General features: G+C 46.5%; 2 protein-coding genes across 3 annotated transcripts in view; one reads left to right on the plus strand and one right to left on the minus strand.

The window, feature by feature from the left end:
• Nucleotides 1–3,800: 3,800 nt before the first annotated feature.
• TEN1 (TEN1 subunit of CST complex) lies at nucleotides 3,801–19,635 on the minus strand. The gene is made up of 4 exons (XM_044296015.1): nucleotides 19,456–19,635; nucleotides 10,526–10,638; nucleotides 7,386–7,543; nucleotides 3,801–4,566 (listed from the first exon to the last, which is right to left on the minus strand). The coding sequence occupies exons 2-4, from the start codon at nucleotides 10,621–10,623 to the stop codon at nucleotides 4,436–4,438; spliced, it is 387 nt and encodes a 128-aa protein (XP_044151950.1). The 5' UTR covers nucleotides 10,624–10,638; nucleotides 19,456–19,635; the 3' UTR covers nucleotides 3,801–4,435.
• A 63-nt stretch (nucleotides 19,636–19,698) lies between these two features.
• The window catches only part of ACOX1 (acyl-CoA oxidase 1), a 29,176-nt gene continuing 22,062 nt past the window's right edge, over nucleotides 19,699–26,812 (plus strand). Inside the window, exons 1-2 of one of the 2 annotated variants that reach the window (XM_044296014.1) lie at nucleotides 19,699–19,886; nucleotides 20,233–20,392. In XM_044296014.1, coding sequence (XP_044151949.1) covers nucleotides 19,778–19,886; nucleotides 20,233–20,392 — 269 coding nt within the window. In that variant the 5' untranslated portion in view covers nucleotides 19,699–19,777. The remainder of the gene's footprint in view (nucleotides 19,887–20,232; nucleotides 20,393–26,812) is intronic. The other variant, XM_044296013.1, reaches the window with a different exon arrangement.

Raw genomic sequence — 26,812 nt, forward strand, 5'->3', positions numbered from 1 at the left:
AACTGGTACATGGATTGCAGGATAAAACCTACCAGGAAAGATTAAAGGACCTTAACATGTATAGCTTGGAAGAAAGACGAGACAGAGGGGATATGATAGAAACTTTTAAGTACATAAAGGGAATCAACAAGGTAAAAGAGGAGAGATTATTTAAAAGAAGAAAAACTGCTACAAGAGGACATAGTTTTAAATTAGCGGGGCAAAGGTTTAAAAGTAATATCAGGAAGTATTACTTTACTGAGAGAGTAGTGGATGCATGGAATAGCCTTCCTGCAGAAGTGGTAGCTGCACAATACAGTGGAGGAGTTTAAGCATGCATGGGATAGGCATAAGGCCATCCTTCATATAAGATAGGGCCAGGGGCTATCCATAGTACTTAGTATATTGGTCAGACTAGATGGGCCAAATGGTTCTTATCTGCCGACACATTCTATGTATAAGGCCTGTGAAAGTGTATCCAGGTATACATTGCACTTTCGTATTTACGAGGGAAAAGATTCCAAAATTGAGTCACCCTACTGTCCCCTGGTTCTGGGTATAAGTGGGAAGATAGTATGGGATTTAGTCCACCCCCTGCTGGACCACAGATACCATCTATATTTGGACAACTTTTACAATAGTGTCCCTCTCCTGAAGTGCCTTGCTGCCAGAGGCTCCCTAAATATTTTATAGATCAGACAGTGCGTCGTGGGAAAAGCAGGGCTGTTTGCTTAGAAAATTTGATGCTGCTAAAATACAAGGACAAACGGGATGTTCTTGTGTTAACTACCATCCATGCAGATCAGTCCACCCCAGTCCCAGTCCGAGGAACCACAGGAGCAGAACATCAAGCCTGTGTGTATCCAGGATTACAAGTTCACGGGTGGAGTGGATCTTTCAGACCTGGTACTACAGCCCTACAGTGCCTTAAGAAAATCTAATGTACAAACCTGTGGTACAAAAAATTAGCTAGATACTTAACCCGAGTGTCACTATATAATGCCTTTGTCATCCACAGAACAGCTGGTCATAGGAGGGGACCTTCTAGGAATTTCAGGAAAAAATAAATCGATTTTTAGCGTTCAGGAAGGAGAGGGCAGTTTTTCAGCCAGCACTGCTTCTGGGGTCTCAAGAATAATACATGGGCAGCATTTCCGTGGAGTTCTCCCCCCCCCCCCCCCCCAAGCATAAAAAAAGGCGACTCCAAAAAAGGTGTCGAGTTTGCTCAGTTAAAAGGATTAAGAAAGACACCACTCACTACTGTCAGACCTGCCTCTCTAAACCGAGCCTCTGCATTAGAGAGTGCTTTCAAGTTTATCACACCTCTACTAATATCCATTAAGTCAATTTCATTAATTTCTTAATTAATCCATGGGAAGACATTTTTAGTTTAGAATTTTTCCATTTGGCAATCCAATGATAGCTCCCCCCCAAAAAACCTTACAAATTCCCATTATACCGCTTGATGAATACATTGAAAGGTTTCATTTTATTAAATGAGGCATTTCTTAAATTTACTTTTATGTTCTGGCACCCCTAGAGCCTCATTTTTGCAGTTTTCACTGTTGGGTTGGGGTGCCTCAGGGGGTCTTCAAATGCGACATGGTGCCTGAAAATTTATCCAGGAAAATCTGCCTTCCAAAAGCCACACTGTGTTCCTCCCATTCTGAGCCCCGCTGTGTGCTCATACAGCACTTTACAACCACATATGGGGTGTTGACGTATTCAGGAGAAAATGGGTAACAGATTATGGAGTGCATTTTCTCCCGATACCCCTTGTTAAAATGAAAAATGTGGGCCGAAAGCGAGATATTCTTGTAAAATATGACATTTTCCATTTTCACTGCCAAGTCTTTCTAAATTCTAGCTATTAGGCCAAAGTGCTCAGTGCACCCCTTGAAAAATTCCTTGGGGGGGGGGGGGGGTGTATTTTCCATAATGGGGTCACAGTTTTTTTTTCCCCCACTGTTGGGGTGCCTCAGGGTGTCTTCAAATGCGACATGGTGCCTAAAAATTATTTAAATAAAACTAACATTTACAAAATGATGCAAAACATGAAGTAGCCATATGGTAAATGTAAAGTAATAATTATTTTGTGAGGTACCACTATCTGTCAGAAAACCAGAGAAATTCAAATTTAGAAAATTGCTAATTTTTCCAAAATTTCTGAAAATGTAGGATTTTATTTTATAGATAAAGGTAAAACATATTGACTCAAATTTATCACTAACATGAAGTACAATGTGTCACGAGAAAACAAACTCAGAACGGCTTGGATAAGTAAAAGCGTTCCAAAATTATTACCACATAATTTTGAAACATGTGAGATTTGCAAAATGTGGCTTGGTCCTGCAGGTAAAAACTGTCTTGGTCTTGAAGGGGTTAAACAGTATTCAAGATCCCTGACAAGCAGAGAAGACAGGAGGAAAAGGCCGCTCTTTAGCTTGGTGTTCTTAAAGGGGTTATCCAATTTCTAAAAAAAAACGTGTCGGGCCCCTCACAGGTAAAATACTTACCCCGCTCCTGCTTCTCAGTGTACACTGATGAAAACATCCGGTGTCGGGGGGGGGGAGTGGCAGGCAGGGATGAGCCTCCCACGATTCTAGGAAGGCTAGTCCCCGTCTGCCATTGGCTGCTCCCCACCCCCGACAATGGATGTTTTGATCCGTGTATAGGGAGAAGCAGCAGCGGCAGTGTCGGGACCAGGAGCGGCGCAAGTATATGCTACTTTCACACTGGCGTTTTGGCTTTCCGTTTGAGAGATCTGTTCGGGGCTCTCAAAGCGGTCCAAAACGGATCAGTTTTGCCCTAATGCACCCTGAATGGAAAAGGATCCGCTCAGAATGCATCAGTTTGCCTCCGTTTCGTCTCCATTCCGCTTTGGAAGTGGACACCAAAACCCTGCTCGCAGCGTTTTGGTGTCCGTCTGACGAAACTGAGCCAAACGGATCAGTTCTGACACACAATGTAAGTCAATGAGGACGGATCCGTTTTCTATGACACAATAGAAAACGGATCCGTCCTCCATTGACTTTCAATGGTGTTCAAGACAGATCCGTCTTGGATATGTTAAAGATAATACAAACGGATCCGTTCTGAACGGATGCAGACGGTTGTATTATCTGAACGGATCCGTCTGTGCAGATCCATGACAGATTCGCACTAAACACGAGTGTGAAAGTAGCCCTACCTGTGAGGGGCTTGACACGTGTTTTTTTTTATTGGATAACCCCTTTAAGTAACTTGTCCTGCTTTGTGATTAGGACAGGTTTTAGGTGTACTAACAGGACGGCGGCTATTTTATTTCTTGCACCCTAGCCAAAATGAGCTATTATGACGAAAGTTATTTGGGAATATATTTGTAATAAAGTCATATTTAATGTGTTTTCATTTTTGTAATTTCTGGATAACCCCTTTAAGTCACAAATCGTTTCTGGCAGCTGTAAATCACTTAAGTGACAAGAGCTTCTTCAGAGTTCTTTACAGTACCAAAAACATCAAGTGGAGCTGCCCTCATCTGGTGTCCAACGGAGGTGCTCACCAAGGCACAGGTGCAGAAGTACAGAACATGTAATACTAGACTGTTATAGAGAAGTTCTAGGAAACCAATTAGAGCATGCAGCAGTTTTACCAGTGAAATGCCTATGCTGATCAACTGGATCATGCAGCAGATTGGCAGCGTCTATGGCATTGCATGTTCAGCATGGTGTCAAGTGACAAAGGCCCAGAGAAGACCCTTGTATTTTGAAAGTACTGTTTCCTGAATCCATTGTAACTCGAGGAACCGCTGTTATTATCCTTGAAAATGAATCAAATCCACATAAACCAAATATATCTTTATTATAAAAACTCTCACAGGGTGCGCCCAAGTCCATTGCTGACATTCGTCTCCCCTAGAAAATTAAACAAATGACTGGGATTGGCAGCAATCTTTATCACTGGGATGCCAATGTCATAGGGTGGAATCTATGAATTATAGTTCACCAGTCCTTTGTTACAAATGCAGGCGATCCAGGCGGAAGTTCTCAGAAGGATGAGGACCTGGCTCTGTCACTGTCACTCTCCGATGGACCAGATATATTCATTAATAGAGACTACCATGGGGAACACTAAGTGGAGCTTGTCTTTCTGCCACCAGACAAGTTTAGTTACATGAGACTGTTTCGAGGATTTACAGATTCATCTTTTCATAGACTCATTAGCTTTTGTAATATAATGATTGCCAGCAATCCTGCCCCTACAGCCAAATAGCTGCTGAAATATGCAGCACACTTCCTACAAGTCTATACAGAAGTCTTCAGAAACAAACAGGACATGTAGGCTTTGTAGGCCACATCTTTCTAGACTACTATACATCTGCTCTGCTTCCAATGTGACGATGACATTCAACACCAACTAGTATTAGATTAGTTAAGACTAAAGGTCATGTAAAAGAAGCCCATTTCCTAAATTGGGTTTAGATGTTCGCCTGGGCTGCTTCTCTGTCATGAAAGTATCTTCTCTGTTCTTCTACTGCATATTGCAAAAGGGAAAGGTCTACGCCCTCCATGCAGGTCAATAAGCGAGCACATAGCACAAGCGGCCCCTCTGGAAGACAAAAGTGAGAGCGCCATGGTTAGCTCGGAAAGGATTAAAAGTTGAAAATAATAATTACACTCACTGGTAATTTGATTTTCTATGACAGCACCAGGACAGAGGGTCCACCTCCCAAGACAGGAAACCCGCAGATAGATAATATATTTTTTTTAAAAGGGGGAGGAGCCTCTCCCTCATTCAGTACTTTCCTGAGTACAGAGATCATCTTCCAATTACATCCATATTCTCAACAGGAATCGACCCGCTTCTGTTTTGCTTGTATGTCTATCTTCCTTTCTGCATACCCAGTGAGACCATAACCAAGAACTCATCACCGACACCATAAAAATACAAGGTGGGAATTAAAAGGGTGTGGTCATCGACTCTGGAAAATCAAAAATTACCAGTGAGTGTAATCATTTATTCCATCAACATTCCAGAGAATTGAGTTTAGGGAGGGACCACCACTTGGAAGACCTTATGAGCAAAAGAAAGTTCAGAAACCGCAGAAAGATCCAATCTATAGGGTCTATAGAAAGTCAGTGCAGGTGTCCATGTAGCTGCTTTGCAAATGTCTTGAATGGAAGCTTCCATTCTCTCTGGCCATGAAATAGAGACTGCCCATCCACTCCGAGGGTAGGGGATTCTGCATGGAAACATAGGCTAAGCATATAGCCTGTTTAATCCACTTAGCTAAGGTTCCCTTATTAGCAAATCTACCCCTGTTCAGACCTGAAAATTGTACAAATAAAGAGGAGGTTCTTCTCCATACTTTTGTAGCCTCTAAATAGGCCAACACACCCCTAACGTCTAAACAATTATATTCCACTTCTGAGTTTTTGGGCTATTACAGAAGGATGGACGTACTATCTCCTGTGGCCCCCTTGATGGTTCAGATATGCTACTGCAGAACCACTGTCTGATAACACTCTTAAGTGATGGTTCTGAAGTAGGGGAAGGATACTCTGCAGGGCCTGAACTACTGCCATCAGTTCCCTCATATTTGAAGAACTATCCAAGATCGATCCTTGTCATGAACGCTGAAAACATAACATCTTGGACCGAACAAACTTCCTTAGGATCTTCAATGTTCATAGTTGCTCTAATTGTTTTCAGAAGTTGGTCAACATCCTGAATGGGAAAATATGGTTTTCCACCCTTTTCTTCATCAGAAGAAGATTCCGAAGGAACTTCTTCACTTTCTAATCACAGAATTCTTTCTCAAAACTAGAAATAGCTGAATAATGTAGTGCAGAGGAAGAGTTCTCTCTGGAGTCCCCATGTCTGTGATGATGATGCTCCCTCTTGGACTTTAGGGCACTACCAAATTCTTGAATAAAGTAGCCTTAATGGGAGGAAATGCTCAGAACCCCAAATACTGTAGCGTATTTATAACTGGGGGAGCAAAACCTCCACATGTGATCTGCAGCAAAAAATGCATACAATGGAGGATGCCGGCAGCGGACCACATGTGCCACAAAAACTCCTACACAAGATGGAATAATGTGTGGATGAAACTATGAGAATAAATAAAATAAATGCAAAGGTGCACTACATAATATGCAATTGAAAACATAAGGCTAAACCCTGACATAGGGATAAGCCCTCCGCTGCCGGCATCCTCCATTGTATGCATTTTTTGCTGGGGACCGACGTTAGCAGCGGATCACATGTGGAGGTTGTGCTTCCCCGGTTATAAATACGCTACAGTATTTGGGGTTCTGAGCATTTTCTCCTATAAAGGCCACTTTATTCAGCGATTTGTCTTTATATCTATGGAATGTGCCTTTTTTTTAATCTCTGGTAACATTCTGTTGCACCTGGTAGCCTGTGTCACACTAGCCTGTTATAGGTGGGGCTCACAGCCTCCTCCCATTGTATTTGGGATCTAACCTTGGAGGTTTGTGGAAGCTTGGCTGTGAGTCGGACCTTAGCACCTATCATACAGTAAGATACCTTGACGTGGTGTGCGGGCTGATATGTTCTTGACCGGAATATATTGGCTAAAGTCTCATTTTAACATCTAGCGTGAGGGTTTAGCCTTATGTTTTCAATTGCATATTTTGCAGTGCACCTTTGCAGTGATTCACTACCGAATTCTTCCCCAATCTTTTCCTGCATACATTTTACCAATAATTTGACATAAGATGGGGCTAATTTGGCTTTACACAGGCCACTTTCTTTGTGCTGCCTCTTTGTTGCCGCTTATTAGGCTGCCAGGGTAGCTGGGTCCGTTTGAGCTTCACCAGAGCTTTCCATACTGTATCAGATGGCCTGCTTTGCCTTGGATGCAGATGTGCCCAGCAAGGATCCTGAGGCTGACTGATTGGGCTTCTTGGTCCTCCTCACACCATCTTGTGGCGTCATGTGGACTCGTCACTTCTGGTCTCTCTTTCTGCGCCTAGCGGAAACCAGAGCGCACAAATGCATCCTGGTCCCTGGCCTTGTAATACTATGATGTAATTTTCCACCTCCGAATCTCCCACTCCTATGGAGATGTTTGCAGTTTCAAACTGTAAGTCCACTGTTACCCCATCTTCTGCAGTGTCAACTTCAGGGTGTGTGGAGTGGGGAACTCACCAGGCGCACACCCCAGCCCAGCCAAACAGGGAGAAAATACTCCCCATTCATCCTTGCTGCTGGAACTACTCAGCAGGTGTCCTTTCCTAGGCCAAGAAACCACTAAATGAGGGAGAGGCTGCTCCATTTTTTTTTTCTTTTTTTTTCTTTAGGTATGCAGGTTTCCTGTCCCGGGAGGCAGCCCCCTCTCCTGGTGCTGGCATAGGACGATGGGAAAAAGTTAATTTAAAGGCCACATAATTTCAACTCACCATCCACCAAGTCCAGCTCTCCCAGAGTTAGGTAGTATGATCCAAGTTGAGCTGAAAAGGGCTCCACAAACCGCGTGTTCAAGAGAAGCTTATGCTGAGCTGCAGAGTGATGTGCTGTGAGCAACGCCTCCGACCTAGCCGAATCATAGCTGCCGAGTCTGTGTATAGAAAGACGCAGTTAAACCAACATGGCTGCTTTTACATTGCGTTTTGCAGGTTCCCTTCAACATGTATTTCAGGAAATTTCTGATGCATACATAAGATGTATTCATGGGTTTTACTTTTTTGTTTTCTATATGGAATAGCTCAGTGGAAAAAGTATGTAGTATGTTTTTTTTTTTTTTTTTTTTTTTTTTAAGGCGGTTTTGCCAAATTTAGAAGTTATCCCCTTTCAGCAGTAAAGGGAATAAAGAACTGATCAATGGTGGTCCAACTGCTGGAACCCTCACCGATCATGAAAACGAGGGTCCCATTCCTCTAAGCTGATAGAGCGGTCCCAGGCAAAAATAGCTGAGTGCAGTACTTTCCTATCTCCCGTAGTCCCATAGAGAATAAATTGAGAATGCTTAACCTGCCGCTCTATCAGACTGGGGAAACGGGACCCTTGTTCTCGGGATCGGGTTCCAGCAGTCATACCCATAATTTCTAAACTTGTCACAACCCCCTTAATATATACAGTGGCATCTACTGTCAGCATTGACTGAGAAATACTCTTAACATACACCTCCGATGGATACTGCAAGACCTAATGTGAATGCAGCCTGACAACCCAGTAACTGTATTCAGCACCAACTACAGCATACCATACAAAGCTGTATAAGTGCAGACACTGCATCTGCATATTATGGTATACAAGAAATCTGAGTGAATTCTGCACCGACATTTTTCTGTCCCATCACTTAGCCCTAGATTCCCATTTTCGTCCATTCTATGGTCAACCATGTTACTGTAGCATAATAAATTCTGTTTAAAAAAATACTTATAGTGACACCTGACAGATCCCATTAAATTCAGTGAAACCTTGGGCATGGAACCTGGCAGGTTCGATCAATGGATAAGAGCAGGCCCATGTACCCCCTCAGACTGTTTAAAGCCATCATTTTCTGTTATCACAACCTTCGGAATATGCCCATGTTGTAGAAAACCACTCCCGGGAGAAGAAGTAGTCTTCAGGAAAATTAAGTTGTTTTTTTTTACAGCCAGCTGGGAGCAGTAACACATTCAACATACAAAAGAAAATGGTGGTCATTTATCAATCTGAAATACGCCTAAATTAGGCGTATTTCAGGCGCAGAGTACGGTGCAACGGTTAGTTGCGCCGCTATCTACGACTACTCCCCACTCACAGCCAGTCTATAAAAGTGGTAGTGGCTTGAGCAGGGAAGGGGACGGGCCATCAGACCCGTCTCATTTACCATTTTCTACGCCTGTTTCAAGCGGACAAAGAGGTCTAAATGTAAGACAGGTAGGAAGCTGTGTTACATTTAGGACTGGTGGAGGATCTGCCGGAGTTATGGAAAGGCCTGCGCCTCTTCATAACTTCAGCGGATCCACCGTCAGCTTAGGTGTTTGTTAAGACTGTCTAAAACGCAGGTTTAATAAATGTGCTCCAATGATAAAATTGGAATAGGACCCCCCATTCAACTTTTATACTTAATCATCTTAAACTACGCATTTAAGTCTCACCCTAATTAGATGAGTTGAACTCTCTAACCCATTGGATACAACATGCGTGAACAGATTACGAGTACCTAGTGGTCTTCCTAGAGAGCATACTGCCAACCTCTGATCATCACTACACAGCCTCCTTTTGTCCTGTCCAGTCTAATTCAAGGTCCTTCATATAAGTAAAGGCCAACCCCACCTTTGGAATGTAGTGTCTTGCATAAAAGGTGCCATTAGACTTTTTTTTAAACTGTGATTATTAACATTTTCACACTTACATGTCAGATACATCCTGGAGTGTAGAACAGGGATGCAGAGGATTACCCAATGACCCCCAAGTCAAGAGTCACTCTATGTGCGGGAGTGCGTCTTTTAAAGCGAAAAAATTATGGTAAATACTGTATTTCCTGCACCATAAGATGCACCTAGGTTTTAGAGGTGGAAAATAAGAACTTTTTTTTTATCATCCGACCTCAGATCTGACTCCCATTCCTCATCAGATCCACATTAGACATCAGATGAGACATATAATAAATGAACTTACCTCTCCTGCTCCAGTCGGCACTGCCACTTCTCCCTGGTCGTTTTCTGCTGGCGCTGTGACCCAACATCGCAGTGTCAGGTCATATTGCGTGCACATGTAGTGCGACTTCAGTTTACAGCACTGTTATCAGAAGACCAGGGAGCGGTGAATACATCCAGCACAAGGAGTACTTTACTCACAGCTCCTTGGTGCAACTGTCTACTAGTGATTGCTTCCATAATGGAAACCTGAGAAGGGAGGACAGCACAGGCATTTGTGTAGGACTTTAGAAAAGGAGTGGGCTTCTTACTAGATGTTTGTTGTGCTTGGCGCTGCATCGCCAAGCACAAAGACAATGTACCATCTACTGAGACGGTTACAGGATCAGCATGTGAACATGTAGGGTTCATGCCACAAACATGTGCGGCCCGGGCACGCTGCGGTTTTTGTCTGGCTGCCTCTCGGCATGCTTGCTGTGGCCGAACTGCTGGCAGACCCCCATTAGAGTGAATGGGGCCGGAGCCGACTTCCGTTGGCAGAGTGGATTTGCGGTAACACAGATCCGGCAGGCTGTTCCCCCGCCGGAACATCCTGTCGAAAAAGGCTTACACAACAAGCGTGAAAGTAGCCTAATAGTAATAGCTGCTCTACCAACCTTTATCTTCCGCAAGCTGAAAAATAAATGCCATCATGGATTCTAAGAGTCGGATCGTACAGCCATCCACAGACCCACATTTTGCCAAGAAACCTGCTGACGCAGACATCAAGTGTATTGGTAGGCCCCCACCTATCTAAAGAAGCGGGTGTCCTCCTAGTCTATGTTGGGCTGGTATACGTTAGCATGCCATTTTTTTCTGCTGCACTGTTCTATATGGAGGCAAGCAGTAAATCTGTAGTAATAATCTGGGTCAGTATATGTAATATATGTAAAAAAAATAATTTTAATTTCAACCTTCCAAACGTCCTCACAGTGGATCCAGCTGGCACGTTTCCAGAGCTGATCTCCCACAGATAATGATACTGCGCTGGAGCTGGGAGCATCCTTGTCATGGACAGGGTGATAGCCTGCAAAACAACAGGACAGTCATATATCCTTTGGAATGATTTGTGCGAGAGAGCCATCTGCCGCTTCTTCACACCTGTAGGATTCAACATTTCAGGTGAGCCATATATCTAATGTTTTGAATCTAATTTATCCAAAGCCCAAAGAGTGGTAGATAGCAGTTCTAGGTCTGTCTCATTGGACTCCGGGCTTTTAATATTGATGACCTACATCTCTACCTCTACATAACCTAGGTGGACTTTACACTCCCATGCTGGCGTCGATTTAGACTATTTTCTATGCCTAAAACAGACCCCGTTACTTCTTTAGGCCTGGCGTGAGCAGCAGAAAAGGGGAAAAAGTTGCAGAGCAAATAACCTTTGCACCACAATCTGACAGAAATATGCCAAAGAATGGCGTACATGTGTTTGCAAATGACCACCAACATGCCTAAAAAAAATACAGCCATTACCTTCAGACTAATAAAACCTTGAAAAGTATCTTGGAGCCAAGTATATTACCGTCTGTGACCATAAAGGTAGATTGACACGGCCCAAATATCGAGAATGAATGTTCCTACGAATGATTGTTCCGGATAATTGGCCTGTCTAAGGCTAGGTCTACATGACGACATTTGTCGCGTGACATTTTGTTGCACTAATGTCGCGCGACAATTTTTATAACGGCAGTCTATGGTGTCGCACTGCAACATTCGAGATGGATTTTTCTGCGACTGTTATGTCGCATGTTGCAGTGCGACACCATAGACTGCAATTATAAAAATTGTCGCGCGACATTAGTGCAACAAAATGTTGCGCGACAAATGTTGCTCCCTATATGTCGCGCGACAAATGTCGTCATGTAGACCTATCCTAAAGGTGCCACAGATCACCTGATGAATAGGAGAAAAGCTTGTTCATCGGGTGAAATGATCAGAGGTGCGGACACATCAATCATTGTTCCCGGGCAGCAGATTAGACTGCGCTGCCCAAGAGCAATGACCTTGTATGGGGACAAGCGATAGCTCGTTCTCATACTCTGGAGGTGATCGCTGCACGCAAATGCAGCGCTTCACATCCACCATGAGCAGCCGACTGTCGAGAAGGAACACTTCCTTCCTGACAATAGGCTGCTCCTCGGCCCATCTAAACCCGCCTTGAAGGGGTATTCAGATTGGTTAAAGTTATACCACAGGATAGGGGATAGCTATCAGATCGGTGCGGGTCCTACCGCTGAGACCCTCTATGAGAATGCGGGTCCCGGGTCCCCCTGCAGCTCTCCTAAAATGACCAGAGCGGCCAGTCGCACATGCATGCGGCCGCTCCATTCTTTTCTATGGGAGTTCTGGAGATAGTCGAGTGCTGTACTCGGCAACACTCAGAAATAAATGGAGTGGCTGCATGCATGTGTGACTGACTGGGAACTTCAGGGTGTAAGGGGTCCTGTTCTCGTGATCGATGGGGGTCCCAGCAGAAGTACCCCCACCCATCTGATCGTTATCACCTATCCTGTGGATAAGGGATAATGTTAACCAACCAGAATACCTCTAAGTAAAATACGGACCAATTCTCTTTTAAATGCGGGCGCACACTCTGTCTTTGTTATTCTAATATCTCACATAATATGGGCACTTTCACTTCTTATTGTTCTCCTTCCTTTGTCACTTATAAGCAGGACCGTCCAGACAATGCATTGCCGCATAAACACTGGTCGAAGCAACATTACTAATGGAAAACAAATGCACAGTGCGTTGTGTCATTTCACATCATCATGAAGACCGCGCACTTTTAAAGGGGTTGTCCGGGTTCAGAGCTGAACCTGGACAGCCCTCCATTTTCACCCCGGCAGCCCCCCTGACAGGAGCATCGGAGAAGTTCATGCTCCGATGCTCTCCTTTGCCCTGCGCTAAATTGCACAGGGCAAAGGCATTTTTCTGAGTTCCGGTGACGTACCGGACTCTCTATGGGGCTGACAGGAACCCCGGTGACGTCACCGGCACTGATGGGCGGGATTTGGCTCTGCCCTAGCCAGTAAAACGGCTAGGGCAGAGCTAAAGCCCGCCCCTCAGAGCCGGTGACGTCACCGAACACACTGCCGGGCGGAAGTTACCGCCCGGCAGTGTGTTATTGAAAACACAAGAGCCTGTGCCCTGCGCGATCTAGCGCAGGGCACGGGAGCGCATCGGAGCATGAGATGCTCCGATGCTAGGCTCAGGCGGGCTGCCGGGGTGAAAATAAGGGTATGTCCGGGTTCAGCTCTGAACCTGGACAACCCCTTTAAGTCTCCCTATCATTGCGCATATATATCCCTGTTCATGTTAACAATCCCTTTGAATGGTGAATCCTATTGGATTGTTCAAATTACATATATACGCATCCCTTCATATACATGTTGTTTTTTGGTTAATGCGCCCCCCCCCTCTCAGTTTTCTTTCTTTATACCCGGCTTAGCAGTGATGAAATTTCGTACAGATCATACAAATCAGCGGCTCACCCTATAGACTGAATGGAGAGGGTGCTCACCTCTCGGTCCACCCAGACCGCACGGTAGGTAAAAAGTGATAATAGAAAGAAGTGAGGGGCACTCCGTATAAGGGAACAGGAAACGGTAGTAAAAAGGTACAAATTTAATATAACATCAGATCATCATACATAAAAACATAATATCCATACAATAAAATATATAAATGAAGGCAGGGTCCTGAAAAAACCTGTTGGTAATGATAGTTCAAGGGTTCATGAGACACTGTCCACTATTGAATCAGTCTCAGCAGGTCAGAGTGACCTGAATGATGTTCCCAAGGTGTATGGTTCAACTGGGCAAGTTGGGACAGTGAGCCTCCCCCCCCCCCCCCCAAGTACTACAAGTGACCGGAAAGTGACTATGTCAGTCGGGGTGATCTGCATAGCCAGTCTCGTATCGAGGTGGTGTTTGTCAAGCTCTACGGAAATACGCTACAACGATTCCAGCTGATGAGTCACGTGAGACGTCACGTTTAGACTCTATACCACGTGGGACGCCACGTCAGCTGTGATCGACTGCTACCTCGATTCTCCATAGCGAGCTGAGTGGAAGCATATGGTAAGAGATCTCAGTTGCTATTTAGCTACTATATCCGAAGAGTGACTTTTTTCAGGACTTGACACGAAAGTGTCGATTCTTCTATCCTGGAGGCCTGAAACTGGACAGTGTTTGGTATCCTTACCTCCATTTGATACACTTGAACCATACACCTTGGGAACATCATTCAGGTCACTCTGACCTGCTGAGACTGATTCAATAGTGGACAGTGTCTCATGAACCCTTGAACTATCATTACCAACAGTTTTTTTCAGGACCCTGCCTTCATTTATATATTTTATTGTATGGATATTATGTTTTTATGTATGATGATCTGATGTTATATTAAATTTGTACCTTTTACTACAGTTTCCTGTTCCCTTATACGGAGTGCCCCTCACTTCTTTCTATTATCAAATTTCGTACAGACCTCTCTTTTGTGATATCACCACCTCTTGCTGGGTTAGTTGATAGTTTTTTTTCGCTGTGCAAAGTCTGTGCAGATCAGTTCTGATTATTGATCACGTCTGCTCTGCCTCGTTTTTTTACTTTCCAAGTGTTCCTATAAATTTCCAGCCTTTCCATCAGTTTGCATGTGTCGGAGGAGGGAGACCGCATGCCTCCGCAACACATTGCACTTTTAGCTATTTTTTGTGTTTTATCGTTATACTACTTTTAGGCTAGTTTTATTAGAGCTACTGTCTTTTAAAGCTCTATGTGACAAAGTGACCCATGAAGTCGGAGTAATAAAGCAAGCTTTTGTGGTTGTGACCTACCATTGTTCTGGCAACTGTGGGAAATACTTGAAAAGTGTGTAACCAATGTAAATGTGCCTGTTGTTGACCCTAGGCCACTGAGTGAAAAGGACAATGTGCAAGCTGCAGAGGTGACCCTAAGTGATCTCCCATAGAAGTGTTTGCAGGAGAGGAAGACATTGCTAAACACCATGTTAAACCATGTCGGGGAGAGTGTAAAAGTATAAATGTGTTGCATGAGAAAATATTCTCACACTCCTCATCGCCAACAGGTGATGGATCCAGCTCGCTCACAGGTGTTTGGTCTATGAAAAAAAACAAGAACCATATTTTCAAAAGGTTTATCGGCCAGGTGTGCATGAGGTAAAGGATTGTGAATCTTGGCCAAAGTGCCAACTAAACAACCCTGTGTGAAATTTTAGGAGCCCCTTGGTACCTCTGCCAATCGCTGAAACTCCTTTTCAGAAGATTGCAATGCATCTGGAAGGCCCTCTAGTTAAATCAGCAAGAGGTCACCAGCATATTCTAGTTGTCCTAAATTATGCTACACGCTACCTGGAAGCAATCCTTCGAAGAAACACTTCAGCAAAAACCATTGCTAAAGAGTTGCTTTATATGTTTACCCAGACGTAGAACTCTGATCAGGAGACACCTTAATGAGATACTGATCAGGAGACACCCTCAATGTCCAAGGTTACTAGCGAGTTGTGCAAACTATTGAAAATCATGTATTTCAGTTTACCACCTACAAACACATGGTTTCGTAGAGAGGTTCAATAAAAGCTACACTTAGAGAGGTGGTGGCACAGGATTGCCTTTTTCCTAAAATTTGCTCTACAGGTTTTTCTCTTTGCCTCTACAGGTTTTTCTCCTTTTGAGTTCTTGTGTTGGCAACACCCTCGAGGTCTTTTAGATATTGTCAAAGAGACTTGGACACATGAAGCTACCCCACACAACCAGGAGATCTGTGTGTATAGAGGCCAGACCGGCGAGGATTTAATCTTGTATGCTTAATGTTTGGCTGTGTCCTGAGGCTGGACCCTGCTGGAGTGACCTGTGCCAAAAAGTGTCTGTCTACCCATGGAGGTGGTGGTCCCCGAGCTAATCCTGTGACCATATACACATATATATATATATATATATATATATATATATATATATATATATATATATATATATATATACGAAAAATGGCGGCACTGACTGCAAAGATGGAAAAAAATGGGTGCACGTTCCAGGGGAATCGACCTCTTACCCCAATCAATGAATCCAGAAAAAGGACGGCACTCCGGTCTTGAAAAAGTGAAATTAGTCTTTAATCAACGTTGTACCGCAAGGTTGATTAAAGACTAATTTCACTTTTTCAAGACCGGAGTGCCGTCCTTTTTCTGGAGATAGATAGATATAATTTTTCCAAATTTTTTTTTTTTTCCTCTGTATACAGATACACCAAGACAATTAGGAGGTAAACGTCTCTGAACACTTCCCCTAACAGGGGGAACTCTGCCTCGCACTTTATTGGGAGAGGGGCATGCTCTGTCTCATGCCATTTATCAGGATGGCAAAAAACAAGATGGCTGCACACCATTATACATACAAACAATAGAGTTGGGGGGTCATTCTAAATAAAAGTGGTGAAAAAACCTACTATAAAGCTCTTAGCGCACATATCTGATCAAACGTGTGTCGGGCCCATCTACCAGGCGTCAAGGTGGCTTCCGCAGATGGGTCCCTAACACTAAATATACTGCCTCTCTTTGGACTTAAGGGTTGTCCGAGTTTTTTTGTTCTTTCTATGTTCCTAACTAGGCAAATGTAACAGCTTTCCAATTCACTCACTATCTCCAGTGCCTGGTTTCTCAGATTTGACTGAGGGTCACATGACCTGCGATGTCAGCTTCTCTCCCTGCTCTGATAAAGTTTGTTTACAAGCCTCTAAACGAGATGTCACTGTACTGGCCACGCCCCCTTCACTACTCTCTCCTAGGATTCTTAACCCCTTCATCTGCACAGACTGGGTAGCTGCAGGCAGTGACAATACTGGGCACAGGAGCTGACAGACTAGAGAGCATTGCACAAGAAGGTAGGGGAAAGATCCTGTATGTATTAGCAGTGTCATTATACAGCTGGGACTTGTAGTTCTACACTTACAAGTGGCTGTTGATTCTCCCAGCACTCAGGGCAGCTCTTGTATTCACTCCCTTAGCAATGTCATTATACAGCTGGGACTTGTAGTTCTACACATACAACATCCTGCTGAGTCTCCCAACAGGCAGACATGTCACTCAGGGCAGGACTTGTATTGACTCCCTTAGCAGAGCCGGGGGAGGGGCAGAGATTGTTTACATGCGATAAAAACAAAGGGCCAGAAGAGAACCAGGGAAATGAGGAAATAGATATTTTTTGGCATAAAACTTGCTTAGCTATATATCGCTGACCATCAGATTTACTGTGCTATATATATATATTTTTTATAACTCGGACAACCCCTTTAAGCCTACAATATTCAGGGCAGTGTAGGAACCAGCCACATACGTACTCTGCTCAGAAGTCCCAGGTAGGTGGGAATGTTCAGTCTAAAAGAGGCGCTACCCTCATATATACTACAAGAGAATCTAGACTAGAACCTTCAGAAACACAGGTGCATATCATTCAGTCAAGAAACAGGTGCATATCCATGCACCTAAAAGAAACACAGGTGAGTGCATATCATTCAGTCTAAAAGAGGCGCTACCCCCAATATATACTACAAGAGAATCTAGACTAGAACCTTCAGAAATCACAGGTGCATATCCATGAAGCAAACATGATTATAAAAAGAAAATGGCTGCACACCCTTATACATACAAAGAGTAGAGCTAAGAAATGGGGGGTCATTCTAAATAAAAGTGGTACGATACCTACTATAAATGATAAAACGTGTGTCGGGCCCATCTACCAGGCGTCAGGGTGGCTTCCGCAGATGGGTCCCTAACACTAGTATACTGCCTCTTTGGACTTACCTAAGCCTACAATATTCAGGGCAGTGTAGGAACCAGCCACATACGTACTCTGCTCAGAAGTCCCAGGTAGGTGGGCGTGTTCAGTCTAAAAGAGGCGCTACCCCCAATATATACTACAAGAGAATCTAGACTAGAACCTTCAGAAATCACAGGTGCATATCCATGAAGAAAACATGATTATAAAAAGAAAATGGCTGCACACCCTTATACATACAAAGAGTAGAGCGAAGAAATGGGGGTCATTCTAAATAAAAGTGGTATGATACCTACTATAAATGAGTCAATGGAAGCTCTTAGCGCACATATCTGATCAAACGTGTGTCGGGCCCATCTACCAGGTGTCAAGGCGGCTTCCGCAGATGGGTCCCTAACACTAGTATACTGCCTCTTTGGACTTACCTAAGCCTACAATATTCAGGGCAGTGTAGGAACCAGCCACATACGTACTCTGCTCAGAAGCCCCAGGTAGATGGGCGTGTTCTGTCTAAGGCTACTTTCACACTAGCGTTCGATCGGATCCGTTCTGAACGGATCCGATCATATTAATGCAGACGGAGGCTCCGTTCAGTACGGATCCGTCTGCATTAATAACTTAGAAAAAATTCTAAGTGTGAAAGTAGCCTGAGCGGATCCGTTCAGATTTTCAATGTAAAGTCAATGGGGGACGGATCCGCTTGAAGATTGAGCCATATGGTGACATCTTCAAGCGGATCCGTTCCCATTGACTTACACTAAGTCTGAACGGATCCGCTCGCCTCCGCACGGCCAGCTGAACGCTGCAAGCAGTGTTCAGCTGTCCGCCTGTCCGTGCGGAGGCGAGCGGAGCGGAGGCTGAACGCCGCCAGACTGATGCAGTCTGAGCAGATCCGCTCCATTCAGACTGCATCAGGGCTGGACGGAGGCGTTCGGGTCCGCTCGTGAGCTCCTTCAAACGGAGCTCACGAACGGACCTATGAACGCTAGTGTGAAAGTAGCCTAAAAGAGGCATTACCCTCATTATATACTATAGGAGAATCTAGACTAGAACCTTCAGAAATCACAGGTCCATATCCATGAAGCAAACATGATTATAAAAAGAAAATGGCTGCACACCCTTATACATACAAACAATAGGATTTGTATATATAACGGTGTGCAGCCATCTTGTTTTTTGTAATTCTGCTTGCTTCATGGATATGGACCTGTGAGTCTGAAGGTTCTAGTCTAAATTCTCTTGTAATTTATCAGGATGGGGCATGCTGTGTCTGACGTGGTTTATTGGGAGGGGGCACTCTCCGCCTGGCGCCGTTTATTGGGAGTGGGAACTCTCCGCCTGGTGCCGTTTATTGGGAAGGGGGCACTCGCCGCCTGGCGCCGTTTATTGGGAAGGGGGCACTCTCCGCCTGGCGCCATTTATTGGGAGTGGGAACTCTCCGCCTGGCGCTGTTTATTGGGAAGGGGGCACTCTCCGCCTGGTGCCGTTTATTGGGAAGGGGGCACTCGCCGCCTGGCGCCGTTTATTGGGAAGGGGGCACTCGCCGCCTGGCGCCGTTTATTGGGAAGGGGGCACTCGCCGCCTGGCGCCGTTTATTGAGAGGGGGGCACTCGCCGCCTGGCGCCGTTTATTGAGAGGGGGGCACTCGCCGCCTGGCGCCGTTTATTGGGAGGGGGGCACTCTCCGCCTGGCGCCGTTTATTGGGAGGGGGGCACTCTCCGCCTGGCGCCGTTTATTGGGAGGGGGGCACTCTCCGCCTGGCGCCGTTTATTGGGAGGGGGGCACTCTCCGCCTGGCGCCGTTTATTGGGAGGGGGGCACTCTCCGCCTGGCGCCGTTTATTGGGAGGGGGGCACTCTCCGCCTGGCGCCGTTTATTGGGAGGGGGGCACTCTCCGCCTGGCACCGTTTATTGGGAGGGGGGCACTCTCCGCCTGGCGCCGTTCATTGGTAGGGGGCACCATTTAATAGCCTGTATATATCAGTTGTATTGGATTATCTAATAATTACTTTCACTCCCTAGAAGACCTGGGCCATCAGCTAATACTCACTACAGACAAGAACCAGGACTGGCTCCACAGCCCATGAGCCTCAGGCACTGCTCCTGTTTTCTTTGGCAGCCATCTTCCCGTAGTCCTCGTACACTCCACGCCGTCCTGTGTGCTGTCAGCGCTCTCTCCTCATTCCAAGACGGAAAACTTTCCCGCGCCAGGACGCAGTGTACGTCCAGCCCCGAGCACTTCCGGAGTTGTAGTCTTCCTGCTTCTCCCCTCCCCTTCCAAGTCACGTGACGACGGGGGCGGCGCAGACCTGCTACATGTAATCCGGGGGCACGGGCCAGCAGTCGGTAGTTGCAGAGGTGACAGCAGAGCCATGAATCCCGATCTGAGCAAGGAGAGGGCCACCGCCACCTTTAACCCCGAGATCGTCACCCACATCCTGGATGGGAGCCCCGAGAAGACCCGCAGGAGGAGAGAAATTGGTGGGGACCCGCTGGGGGGGATCTATTCTAGCAGAAGTTCTTAGCCCCTTGTCAGGAGGACAGCAGGACCCCCTGCACCTGCAGCATGGTCACATCCATGGTTTATAGACACTTAAAGGGGCAGTCCAGTCTACAGGACCTGATATCGGATCCCTTTGGCACTGCTTGGAGCTTTCTGTGCCTGAGATCCTGGCACAACATTGATATGAACGAACCTTTCCATAGAACCAGGTGCCTGATCTCCAGCTGCAGTGCCAAAGGGGTTTGAGCGCCCTGTAGAGGTGAAGATGCATTGCTGTAAGATTTAGGACTGTGGATTAACTCTTGTGATGCCTTTCTGTTGTAGAAAGCCTGGTGCTCAATGACCCAGCCTTCCAGCACGAGGACCCGAACTTCTTGTCCCGCAGTGAGCGCTATGAGTTGGCCCTCAAGAAGAGCGCCCTGATGGTCCAGAGGATACGGGAGTATGGAATCTCAAACCCTGAGGAGATCATGTGGTTCAAGAGGTGAGAAGCCCGGGAAGGTGGCGCGCTGTAAATGACTCCACTAGTACTGCCCTTCAGGGTCAGGCTACTCTCACACTGGCGTTTTGGCTTTCCGTTTGTGAGATCCGTTCGGGGCTCAGTTTTGTCCTTAATGCATTCTGAATGGATAAGGATCCGCTCAGAATGTATCAGTTTGCCTCCGTACCGCTTTGGAAGCAGACACCAAAACGCTGCCTACCAGCGGATCCGTCCTGACACACAATGTAAGGCTAGTTTCACACTAGCGTTCGGCTGTCCGCTTGTGAGCTCCGTTTGAAGGGGCTCACGAGCGGACCCGAACGCTTCCGTCCAGCCCTGATGCAGTCTGAATGGATGCGGATCCGCTCAGACTGCATCAGTCTGGCGGCGTTCAGCCTCCGCTCGCTCGCCTCCGCACGGCAGGTGGACAGCTGAACGCTGCTTGCAGCATTCGGGTGTCCGCCTGGCCGTGCGGAGGCGTGCGGATCCGTCCAGACTTACAATGTAAGTCAATGGGGACGGATCCGTTTGAAGATGCCACAATATGGCTCAATCTTCAAGCGGATCCGTCCCCCATTGACTTTCAATGTAAAAGTCTGGACGGATCCGCTCAGGCTAATTTCACACTAAGCTTTTTTTTGCCAATATAATGCAGACGGATCCGTTCTGAACGGAGCCACCGTCTGCATTAATATGATCGGATCCGTTCAGAACAGGATCCGATCGAACGCTAGTGTGAAAGTAGCCTAAGTCAATGGGGACGGATCCGTTTTCTATGGCACAATCTGGCACAATAGAAAACTGATCCGTTCCCCATTGACTTATAGTGGTGTTCAAGACGGATCAGTTTTGGCTATGTTATAGACATTACAAACGGATCCGTTTCTGAACGGATGCAGGCGGTTGTATTATCTGAACGGATCCGTCTGTGCAGATCCATGACGATAAGTCATGTGAAAGTAGCTTTAGTCACCATGCGGGGTGGAAAACGCAGTGACAGCAAGAACCTAAAGGGGTACTCTCCCTTCCTGCCGTCCAGCAGCGGTGGTCGTGCTTGCACACTGTAGGAAAAAGCTGGTGGCCGGGACTGTGGGAGCGCACGTAGACACGCATGCGCAGCAGATGCCGCCCCGGCCACCTCGTATCTGCGCTGCAGCGGTGGTTGAAACTGAGCAGACGATAATGTGATGGGAAAATGAAGCAATATGGACAATCACAATACATTAGTAGGGGCCTTGTATTAACTTTCTCTACATGATAAATGCCATTTGCTGAAGGGAACCGGTCACCGTGAAAATGCAGCGCAGGCTGCAGGCAGGAGGCGCTGAGCAGATGGATATATAGCTTTATGGGAAAAGAGTTAGTAAAACTTGTAGTTCGTTCATTTAAACCTCTGCTTGTTCTGTGCTTAGGAGTCATGTGGGCGGTCCTACTCGGTGATTGACAGCTACCTCCGCATGGCTAAGCCTACAGGGAAGGCTGTCGGACTAGGACCGCCCACGGGACTCCTAGGGGTAGAAAGAGCAGAGGTTTAAATGGATAAAATACACGTTATTCTGAATAATTTCCATAAACGTGATCAATCTCCTGCTCTATAAGGCTACTTTCACACTATCGTTCGGGGCTCCGCTTGTGAGTTCCGTTTGAAGGCTCTCACAAGCGGCCCCGAACGCTTCCGTCCATCCCTAATGCATTCTGAGTGGACGTGGATCCGCTCAGAATGCATCAGTCTGGCAGCGTTCAGCCTCCGCTCCGCTCAGCAGGCAGACACCTGAATGCCGCTTGCAGCGTTCGGGTGTCCGCCTGGCCGTGCGGAAGCAAACGGATCCGTCCAGACTTACAATGTAAGTCAATGGGGACTGATACGTTTGAAGTTGACACAATATGGTGCAATTTCAAACTGCTCCGTCCCCTATTGACTTTCAATGTAAAGTCTGGACGGATCCGTTTGAAGCTACTTTCACACTTAGAATTTATATAATGCAGACGGATCCGTTCTGAACAGATCCCATTGTCTGCATTATAGGAGCGGATCCGTCTGTGCAGACACCAGACGGATACGCTCTGAACGCAAGTGTGAAAGTAGCCTAACCTGCGGACTGCTGGTTCCCTTTATGCCTCATTCACAAGTCAGTGACTTTGAGGCAAAACACAGAACAGGTGCAGATCCTTCCCTTATACCTTTTTGTCATGACGAGGCTCCAATACTGGTTTTGGCTTACAATCGCAGACGTGTGAATTCGGCTTTATAGCGGTAGTCCCATCAGGACATCTATGGCTTATCCACAGGATAGATGTAGGCTCCACCAGTCTCATGCTGCACATGCGCGGCCTCCTTCATTCACTGCTATGGGATTTCTGGAAATGGCTGAGTAAGCGCTCTATGATGTATCTCCCATCACAGCCCCCTGATGTCACGGTCCGCGGTTGCGGCATGCAGGGACCACACTTTTAACGTTCGTTTGATGCCTGTGATTACTGTGTTTTTCTATAAGATTATACAGTAAATTATTATTATTTTTTCCTAACTATTGCTTGGCTTTATGGTGGCCGTACCCGTTAGTCCAAAGTTAAAACGATTGTCTGTTACGGGAAATGTAACATTGAATGATCGGTTTGGTTGACTGATCCTGGAATGAAGTCTGGGTGTGATCATTGAATGTGTCTGAATGACAGCCTTGCCTGATGTGGACTACAACGTGTATGTCGGTGTAAGGCCTCCTGCACACGACCGTAGGTGTCCCGTTGCCGTATTCACTTTAATGGGTCCGCGATCCGGCCGTTCTGCAAGAAGATAGGACATGTTCTATCTTTTTGCGGAACGGAAGTACGGGACGAAGCACTCCGTAGTGGTTCCGTTCTGCATCTCCGGATTTGCGGACCCATTGAAGTGAATGGGTCCGCATCCGTGATGCGGAAGGCACACTGAACGGTACCCGTGTATTGCGAATCCGCACATGCGGTCCGCAATATGGCTACAGAGTGCACACGTTTGTGTGCAAGAGGCTTAAGGGCCCATTAACACGTTCGTAGTACATTGCGGATCCACAATACACCCGGCTGGCACCCCCATAGAAATGCCTATTGTCCGCAATTGTGGACAAGAATAGGACATGTTCTATATTTTTCTTTTTTTTCTTCGGAGCCGCGGACCAAAAGATTGGCGGCACGCTCCAGAAATGCGGTTGCGGACAGCACACTGTCCGCATCCATTCCGTCCCCATAGAGAACGGATGCGGACCCATTATTACGGATGTGTGAATGGAGCCTTATACCTTATGACTCTGTAGACTACTCTCCCGGTTTAGGCTACGTTCACATGACTGTATTTAGTTTCTGTCCCCTTTATTTTATTGTTTCACATTGGACAAGGACCTATTCATTTCAAAAGGTCCGCAGAAAATGCAGGACAGCACACCGTGTGTTGTCCGTATCCCTATGTCCGTTCCTTTGCCCTGCAAAAAATATAGAGCATGTCCTATTCTTGCCAAAAGGATGTCATCAGGATTTTTTTTTTGCGGATCTGTGTTTTGCAGACCGCATAACGCATACGGTTGTGTGAATGTAGCCTTAGGATCATAATCGCTGATGGAAATCGCTGACCGAACACTGATTTGTGAATGAGGCTTCAGACAGTACCAGCTACAGTAAGTAGACAACATTTTTCACGGTACGGAAATTGTCCTGTAGTTCAGATCTTGAAATCCACCTTTTGCAATGCACAAGGCGAGATCTGGGGTAAAATATGCAGGTGAGGCCGGGTTCACATCGGCGTTATAACGGAATTCTAGGATGGGATGCAAAACGGAAGCCTTTAAGAGGGTTTTTGTTTTGCTCAGACTTAATACATCTCTATGGGGGCTCTATTGGCGTAGTGGAATCTGCGTGGAAAGCCTGCACGTAATACTGACTGTGTGAATATACACTTAGGCGTATGTAGGTGAGCCGTTCTGCATTCGCTATCTGGTTAGATCGCCCTTGTGTGATAAACCCACGCAGTTTGGAGTTTGTGCGGACCGACCCCGTATAGAACTGTAAGACCTAATCTCTGCAGATAACGCCATATAAAGCTTATTTCTCTGCAGGTCACCGAGCCTGTACTTTACTCCTGTTACAGAGGGCAGGAATGAAGCTGCTTTTTGTACATTGTCCTCCGCTCCTAAGGCCTGTCTTAGACGAGCGTGTCCTGTGCTGAAATCGCGTTCTGTGAGTGAGCGTCATTTCCCGTTCTGGACACCTGTTCGTTTCTCTGGAGCGCATGGCATTATACTGATTTATAATGCTGTGTGTCTCTGCATGACCTGGGGCTTCTAAGGTTTGAAAGCTGAGGATTGGGGAGGTCTCGGGCAGGGCAAAATGTTGCTCAGGATGAAATGTATAGGCTGAAAGGGTTAATGCCTCATACATGAGCTTGTATAGATTTCTCTGGGAATGGTGTCAAGGGTGGGTTTCAGAAAGGGTTCTATGACCCCCTTGGGCTACATGAACACGACCGCGCTGTGTTTTGCGGACCAGCAAAGTACGCTGATGCCCCACCGTGTGCGTTCTGCAATTTTCCTGAACGGGTCACCCATTATATGCCTATTCTTGTCCGCAGAGCGAAGTGAATGGGTCAGCGGCAGCCGGAAAAAAGTGGATTAGGTCGGACCAAGTTGTGTCCATGAGGCCTTAAAATAGGGACTGCTGGACACCCGCGCACCACCACTTCATGCAGCTGTACGTGGGCTACAAGAACAGCCGAGTGCTCAAACTCATTTGGGCCTCCACCTGTTTAATGCTAGGATAGCCCTTTAATACCCCTAAAATTCCGGTATTCCACAGAATAGGAGATGGGGGTGGGCGGTATAGGCGATATAAATTTGTGCCACGATATGGATTTTGTGCATATCGCCAGACTGTGATATGACCACTGGAGCGACCATGCTATGTCAGTGAGCAGCATTATAATCACGTGCGCGGTGGCCTCCGAGCGCTCCTTCTGTCTGTGCGGCGCATTGCTAATACGTATAGCTCACGTGCGCCCTGGCCTCCGGGCGCTTCTTCTTCTCATAGGTCTGTGCGGCGCATTGCTAATGCTATAAGCATTTGCAATGCGCCACACAGACAGAAGGAGCGCTCGGCGGCCACGGCGCACGTGAGCTATAAGCATTAGTAATGCGCCGCACAGACAGAAGGAGCGCTTGGCGGCCACCACGCACGTGAGTATAATGCTGCTCACTGACATACCATGGCAGCCAGGGCTTCAGTAGCGTCCTGCTGCCATGGTAACCGATCGGAGCCCCAGCATTACACTGCTGGGACTCCGATCGGACCTGCTGCTGCCACCAATGATGTGGGGGGGGGGGCCACCGCCACCGCTGATTTGGGGGGACACACCCTGTGGCCACTGCCACCAATGATTAATACTGGGTGTGGGGGGGGGGGGTGGTTTGAGTTAGCAGAGGGGGCTGATAAGAGGGAGAGGCTGGGGGGCTACATGAGAGGCTGGCTGCCATGGTTGGCTCCCTGCTGTCGTGTGCACAAAGCACAGGGCAGCTGGGAGAGTTGTAAAGTCCTATTCATCCTAATGGAGCTCTATTAGGGTGAATATGACAAGGGTTCTAGCCCTTAAGGGGGCTAATAGTTATTAAATAAATAAAAAGTTTAACCCCCCCCCCCCCCCCCCAAATATAGAAAACAATATATCGCAATATATATTGCACATGCTTAAAATTATATCGCAATATAGATTTTAGGCCATATCGCCCACCCCTAATAGGAGATAACTGTTAGATCGCCGCAGCCCCCCTAAAATTAACGGAGTGGACGATCTTGCGGCCGCACCATTCATTTCTATTTCTATGGGAGATTGCTGAGTACAGCACTCTGATAATTCCGAAACTTCCATAGAAATGTATGGAGCGGGCGTGCGCATGTGCTACCGGCCGCTCTGTTCTTTTTGGGGAGGCTGCAGGAGTTGCTCTTGTGATTTGGTGGGGATCCCAACGGTAGGACCCCCACAGATCCTGCTGGGATGCGGAGCGGCATGGCTTCTTAGGCTACTTTCACACTTGCGTTCAGAACGGATCCGTCTGCATTATATTGTAGAAAAAATTCTGTGTGACAGTAGCTTCAGACGGATCCGTCCAGACTTTACATTGAAAGTCAATGGGGGACGGATCCGTTTGAAATTGAGCCATATTGTGTCAACTTCAAACGGATCCGTCCCCATTGACTTGTATTGTAAGTCTGGACGGATCCATTTGCCCTGCACTGCCAGCAGCGTTCAGGTTTCCACCTGCTGAGCGGAGCGGCACCCACACGTGCCAGACTGATGCATTCTGAGCGGATCCGCATCCACTCAGAATGCATTAGGGCAGTACGGATGCGTTCGGGCCGCTTGTGAGAGCCTTCAAGCGGAGCCCCGAACGCTAATGTGAAAGT

The sequence above is a fragment of the Bufo gargarizans genome, chromosome 6 (genome assembly GCF_014858855.1).
Source record: "Bufo gargarizans isolate SCDJY-AF-19 chromosome 6, ASM1485885v1, whole genome shotgun sequence".
NCBI classification, from domain to species: domain Eukaryota; kingdom Metazoa; phylum Chordata; class Amphibia; order Anura; family Bufonidae; genus Bufo; species Bufo gargarizans.

What these genes read in the sequence shown, in the direction of transcription:
- TEN1 (XM_044296015.1), bottom strand. Translation starts at nt 10,623, where the DNA reads ATGACAAGGATGCTCCCAGCTCCAGCGCAGTATCATTATCTGTGGGAG. An exon ending in ACTGTGAGGACGTTTGGAAG is followed by an intron (nt 7,544 to 10,525) that starts GTTGAAATTAAA and finishes TTCTATACACAG; the next exon opens with ACTCGGCAGCTATGATTCGG. An exon ending in AGAGCTGGACTTGGTGGATG is followed by an intron (nt 4,567 to 7,385) that starts GTGAGTTGAAAT and finishes TTTGTCTTCCAG; the next exon opens with AGGGGCCGCTTGTGCTATGT.